The sequence below is a fragment of the Sesamum indicum genome, linkage group LG2 (assembly GCF_000512975.1).
Source record: "Sesamum indicum cultivar Zhongzhi No. 13 linkage group LG2, S_indicum_v1.0, whole genome shotgun sequence".
NCBI classification, from domain to species: Eukaryota; Viridiplantae; Streptophyta; class Magnoliopsida; order Lamiales; family Pedaliaceae; genus Sesamum; species Sesamum indicum.
This window is the reverse complement of record NC_026146.1, coordinates 455,038-461,914: the sequence shown is the minus strand read 5'-3', so window position 1 is coordinate 461,914 and position 6,877 is coordinate 455,038. Positions and strand designations below refer to the sequence as shown.

The 6,877-nt window shown below is 33.4% G+C and overlaps 1 protein-coding gene across 1 annotated transcript; it reads right to left on the bottom strand.

The window, feature by feature from the left end:
• Window positions 300-3,793, bottom strand: LOC105175373 (protein NRT1/ PTR FAMILY 5.10-like). The gene is made up of 3 exons (XM_011097803.2): window positions 3,681-3,793; window positions 1,580-2,109; window positions 300-1,268 (listed from the first exon to the last, which is right to left on the bottom strand). The coding sequence occupies exons 1-3, from the start codon at window positions 3,711-3,713 to the stop codon at window positions 452-454; spliced, it is 1,380 nt and encodes a 459-aa protein (XP_011096105.1). The 5' UTR covers window positions 3,714-3,793; the 3' UTR covers window positions 300-451.

Sequence of the window (6,877 nt, the reverse complement as noted above, 5' to 3'; positions counted from 1 at the left end):
TAATTAAGATGAATATGAGCGGAGACTATAATTTCTATTGGAAACCGTGTTTCATCCCCACTCTATTTAACATACACATTTCTTGCACATTAATCAATATGATTTTTTGTTGAGATTGTATTCCATTTTCGTACTCCATTCAACGTACACACTTCTTCCAAATGAACTAATAGGATTTTCTGTTGAAAACCATATTTAATTTCCGTACTCCATTCAACATACACACTTCTTGCAGATGAATCAATATCTTCTTGACATTAAATTACCCCTGGCAGATTTTCATCTGGAAAAGGAAAGACTCAAACTTAATTTTAGTAGATTCGATCCTACTCATCACTTTCACAAGTTTTTAGTAGGATAATATTTTTTGTGAATTCGACACCCATCAATAACACTTGTCAACCTGCCATATTATCATTTCTATGGCAGGAGGGTGCCTGCACCTGCAATTTTACACACTCATTCTTCTCCTGTAAACGTAATACTTGGTGAAGTAAATAAAGGCGGTGAATTCAGCAGCACAAAGTCCTGCCAGCAGCCAATAGAAGTAGTCAAGATGTGCCCGGTTCAAGTTGTCCGCAAACCAACCACCTTGCCCGTTTCGGCTCGTCAATTTCTGGACCGCAGATACAAGGAAGCTGCTCAAAAGGCTGGCTACTCCAAGTATGCTTACGTACATTGCAAGCCCAATGCTTTTAAGTTCACCCGGAACTTGATCATAGAAGAACTCTTGAAGACCCACCAACCCAAAGACATCAGCAGCTCCTGATAGCAGAAACTGCGGCGCCAGCCACCACACACTCATTGGGATCATGGTGTTGGGCTTATCCACCAGCCCATATTTACGAGCAAGTGCAAGACGTCTCCGCTCAACAAGAGCCGCTAACATTATGGAAATTAAAGACAAAACTAATCCGATTCCTATCCTTTGAAGCGTTGATACGCCGGTAGGTTTTTTGGTAATAGCTCTGGTAATGGGGACGAAAACACGGTCATATAATGGAAGGAAGATGGGAACGGTACCGGTTAGGAATAACAGCTGCAGCGAAGCAGCTGGTAATTGAAAGCTGGGAGTGAGGTGGAGATCTATAGTAGCGGCTTGCTTGGTGAATAGAGTTGAAGGCTGTGCATATACAATTCCGTATGCCAAACAAGAAAACCATATTGGAACAAGCCTAAGAATTGCCTTAGTATATTCCACGTCCTTCACGCTACAGATTGTCTCGTCAATCGAACCATCAGGTGTAAGTAATGCTTTGTCCAAAAACCTATTACAAGATCAAAGTTAGTACGGATACAACCAAACGGCACATGTAATGCAACCTAGGATAGGGCCAAAAAAGACAGTGCTACTCAGACATCAGAAATGTACAAAACTTCTTCCAAAGCTGACGTGCAAATACTCTGTCATGTTATGAAATATGTTTTAGTCACATGCCAGTTCAGCAACATAAATCTAGTTTGCAAGTTGAGGAGAAATATTTTTAATCTGACAACTATAGCGGACATCATAAATGCATCTTTAGGAACTAAAATGTACAAAATGGAGCATCAGAGTCATTGATGCATTGCTGCTTACCTGAATTGAGCACTGCTGTGCGGACCTTGCTCATCAATGGATATAGCTACAGGGGCAGCCTTCCAATTTTTGGCTGCTCTGACTAAAACCCTGTCAATTCTCACAAATGTGTTTTTTCCATCAGAGTTGACACGAAATCGATAGGTCCTACGTCCAGTCAGGAATAAAACTAGTGCAAGGCACATGACAATAGCAGGGATTCCAAATCCAAGCTCCCAACCCACATTGTCTTGAATGTAGGTCAAAGTCAAGAGAGGTACCAAGATACTTCCAAGAGAAAAGAAATACCACCAATTGAAGAATGTGCTTTTTGCTTTTCTCTCACAATCATCTTCCTCATCAAACTGATCGGCCCCAAAAGCTTGTGCACAAGGTGAAAGCCCTCCTTGCGCGAATGAGACTAAGTACAGAGAGAAGAAGAAGAATACATTTTGAAGCTCAGGTGGAAAACATCCTAGATTTTCTGAAGCCGTTGTGCATTTAGAAGAGTGGGCTGAAAGTGAAGCTGATAAGGACAAGAAGCTAAGTGCCTGTAGTCCAACAAAATCAAAAGTGATCATGGCAATTCCCAGATGAAGGGAGCGTTACTTACGTATGTACGTATGAGAAGATACTCAAAGAAGAATCTAAGACTTTCGGACAAGTAACAGCTTTCCAATGAACTACAAAACCTTGTGTTTCTTTCCAATCATTTACTGTCCTCGACGACAAGGTTTTCCTTTCCAGAAAGACATGAAGAAAACCAAGAGCCTAAACCGTACTTTGCACCATTCAATTCAAGGAAGGGTCAAGAAATGGGAACTTCAGTATATAAAAGCAGCATACGGATGTACGGTCTAGAAAAGGGAATTTATTTCTTTCAGTACAGAATTCAAAGTTGAATTGTTATTAATTTAGACAAAGTCCTTTTGACAACAACAGATGACATAACAACCAGTCTATTTACAGAAGAAAACACTGTTCACAACCTTTTTTCTTTTTTCTTTTTTTTTTTTCCAGTTTTTTTCTTCTTCTTCTGGTTTTTTTTCCCACAGGGTGTGCCTAAACCCCTCCATCGGGCTCGAGACTATCTCCACGTTGTTAGTGGCTATCGTTCATCTAAGGAACATTAATTCATTTTTATTCAAAACTACAGTTCTGTTGTTATAATGCATATTGTTTATAACAAGCATTTGTGTATAATTTTCTTTAAATATATAAAATAATGAATTTTCATATTATATGAGATGCAATACTAATTTGTAAGAGTGTTTTTCTAGGACTCGTTTGTTTGGTGGGGATAGAATATGATACAAGTAATAAAATTGCAAAATATTTAATTGATAGAAATCTTATTTCATTGCAAATGTTTGGATAGCACATTGTTTTTAATAGGGAAATTAATCAAAATTCATATAAAACGTTTGGTATGACAAAATAATGAAAACTATATTTAGATAAGTTTCCAAAAATGTGCTCAGTACATATATATATATATATATATCAATAGTTTTATACACACACATTTATATACAAGTATAACATATGCTTATATATATGCATTAATGTTTATGGACATATATATTACATTAATATAATAAAATAAAATACTGTGAATATTTCTTAATTGGCCGATTCTCAAGAGAAATAAAACAATAGTATCAAGATTTTATATTCCCGAATTTATTATGCATATTCTCAAATTTTTAGATTATATTTCCTTTTTTTAATTTAAAATTATCTAATAAAAAACAGAAAGATATGCTAAACCCCCAAAAAATCACTCACTATTATTGGTCTTGGGCTTTATATATATATATATATATATATACACATACACACATATATAAGTATAATATAAAAGATAAATGATCGGATGATTTTTTTCATTCAAAACACAACATTAAACATACAATATACTTATATATAAAAAAATATAGATTAACAATAAATAATGACTTTTGACTCCCAAAATATAATAATAAATATACAACAATTATTTTAAATTGTCTCTAAAAATAAATTATATAGATCTCATACTATCAAAGAAACAAAGAATGGGTCTTAAGCTTTCAAAAGAAAACAGAAAACAGCAGAAGTTTATGTAAATTTAGAAACTAACCAATATGTAGAGCACACCGGCAGCAGTAATCATCCGGAAACGGCCCGCGAATGAGTCAGCCACGCAAGCACCCAGAATCGGCAAAAGCGACGACGTTCCGTACCACGCATTCAGCGAGATAACTGATTAAATTACAACTAATTCCGAAATACGCGAATCTCTCCGCCACCCCCGTAGCTAAAGTTTTAACAAAGAAAAGCAAATTCAACCACACATGTATGAAAATAATAAACAAGCAACAATATCAAACTCGAAATTCTTAATGTATCTGATTCACTCTGTACCTATGATGAAAGAAGCGGATTTCCAGCAGCCGGATTTCGATCGGACGGCGGGGCGGCCCTTGAAGTCGACGGCGCCATTCACGACGTCATTCAGTAGCGGGACCTCCGCCTCATAGGTTTCATCTCCGGTGGCTTTACAGATAGTCATTCCCCCCCTCTCTCTCTCTCTCTCTCTCTTGCTCTCTTTGTCTGAGCTGCAGAGTGCGGACGAATGGCGTTCCGGCAGTTCCACTCACTGCTATATGCACAGATGATAGAACGTCGACGTGCGTGCATTAATTTTAAATTTATAAAATCTAAAAAAATAATTACTAAATTTTGTATAAAAAGTTATCGTTTTGAATTAATATATATTTATTAATTTATAATAACTAGAAAATAATTTAATTGAAGAAAAGTTAAATATATAAATAGATAATATTTATAAGAGAATGAGACAAATAAAATAAAATAAAAGAGATTAAAATATTAGATAAGAGAGAAAAAAGAAAATTTAGAAAAATACACGCATATATATATATATATTAATTTAAAAGTAGGTAAATTAATTATTATGTTGATATTTTGTATAGAGTGTTTGAATGCCCAATAAATTTATAGATAGTTTTAGCATTTGGCAGTGTAATATCCACAAAAGTCCCTTTCTGATTTTTAGATGCTTTCAATACTATGCCCTTTTTATTTGTTTTATAATTATCATATATATAGATATATATTAATTTAATCCTAATTTGGTAATTTTGATTATTGAAAAACATTTTGTTTGGCAAAAATGAATGAATAAGAAAAAATTTGGTGTTTGATTAGGAATAATAGTTGAAGGGAAAATAAAATTGAATGTATATGAAACCTCTTAGAAATTCAATTTCGTTTTTGTCCAAAATTAAACGAAAAAGTGAAAATATAAGATAAAAAATATATATTTTCACTATAAAAAATACAACATTTAACTATAGCTACTTGTCATGGTTAAAAACAGTCATTAACCACAGCCATGCAACAGTTGTTGGCCGTGGTATCTGTAAGGGTGACTAAAATATTTGTCATGACTAAAAATCATGACAAATATTTCTACCATGGGTCTTAGCCATGGTAAATAACTTTTTCTTGATAAAAAATTTATATTTTTGTATCAATTTATTTAACCGTGCTCGATAAAAATTATTTTTAATAATTTTTAATCCATAGCTATTAATAGTTAATAATAATTTTTTTAATATTTATTTTTATTTACTCTATTATCTATATATTATTTCCTCCCAATTCTTTTTCCCAACAAAAAAATATAATTGTACTTGTCTCAACCACGAGCCACCGGTTAAGTTGAAAATTTGATAGGTTAGCTTAATAAGACGTGGCATCATATTCCTCACATTTACAATTAGGAGCATAAAAGAGTCGAGCTCGACCATTTTTTGTTGGCTCAATCTGAAGCTCAATTTTATTTTTCATGGGTTCAAGCTCAAATAACATATAATGAGCTCGAGCTCGAGTTTGAATTCGATCTAGCGAGCTCGGCTGTGCTCGAGCCAATCACTTAGTGAATGGGGAGAGATCAAAGATTCTAGAGAGAGAGAGTGAGCAAAAAACCCATTTTCATACCAAATTCGTTCAGAGCACCAATTATTTACATACCAAATCAGTTTATAGTCATCTTTATTTCTTGAAGCACCAAACCACCACGGAAAACCCAAGAAAACCAGAACAACAACACAAAAATTAAAGAACCATTTTCTCCTCATAGGCGCCGCCCACACCCACAAGCAGACGGTGAGATGTAATGCAACCTGTCCCAACTTCTTGCTCGTCCGACAGAACAACAATCGCCTTCCCCGTTGCTAGAGTTTTGAGAAAGAAATAAGAAGAGTGGGAAGCCCCATCAGACTCTAATCAGGAAGAAATCCTTCAACTAGCGGCAATCAGGAAGATATTACACATAAGATATTATTAACATATAACATAAAATGTATATGGTTATAATTTGAAACTAATATTTTATTATAATTACACTCTTTTTGAATTTATAAATATCATACTTATCCTTATAAGTATAAAAATATTACATGACAATATTAGCATTTTTTGTCAAAAATTTTAATAACTAAGGTCCAGGTGTAAGCAAAATTTTCTCAAAGAAAGTATAAGTATAATTTTTATTTTTATTTTAAAAAATATAATTTTATATCTTTAGAGTGTACAATATATCTAATCCTAATTTTTAACTTTTCTTTTTTGTGGTGGAGAACGATTCTCATCTGCTGACTGCTATTTATAATTACACTCTCCTCTCGTGGGGTTCGGTGAAATTACATGTAAACTCTGTAATTTAAAAAATTACATTTAGCACCGTTGAAATTTATTTTCATCTAACAACTAGTCTCTTTATTAGTCAAAATCCATCAAATTTGTTGATATTAAAAAAAATTAGAAAAAATCTATATTAATCGTTGATTGACTTAGTGCAGATAAAAAAAAATCTTTTTATGACCAGATTACTCTAATACTTTCACGCGTTAATAAATATGAGGAGGTATATGGTTATCGTTGTAGGTGTAGTTTAGTTTGAAAATAATTATTTAACCTGTAATAAGTCAATAATCAGTTAATCGATGGTAAATATTCATTTTCATTCAATTTTTTTTTTGTTAATATCAGAAAATTTAGTGAATTTCGACTAACGACGGACTTATTTGTTAGACAGAAGCAAACTTCAAGGGTGCTAGATGAAATTTTTCAAACTATAAAAAATTTATATATACTTACCAAGCCTTAAGAGAGAAGCGTGTAATTACCTATTGTAGAAATATCAATTACAATTGGAAAAATAAAATAAATATCTAGACTGAGGCGCTAATATTTCGCTCTGTTTACGGAGCTTTAACCCACTACAACAAACTTCTCACTGGTTCAGCA

Excerpts from the sequence above, each read along its gene's own strand:
- LOC105175373 (XM_011097803.2), bottom strand. The coding sequence starts at position 3,713 with ATGATTACTGCTGCCGGTGTGCTCTACATATTG. Across the intron at positions 2,110-3,680 it reads CCGGTGTGCTCTACATATTG|GCACTTAGCTTCTTGTCCTT; the intron begins GTTAGTTTCTAA and ends GTTGGACTACAG. Across the intron at positions 1,269-1,579 it reads CACAGCAGTGCTCAATTCAG|GTTTTTGGACAAAGCATTAC; the intron begins GTAAGCAGCAAT and ends ATCTTGTAATAG.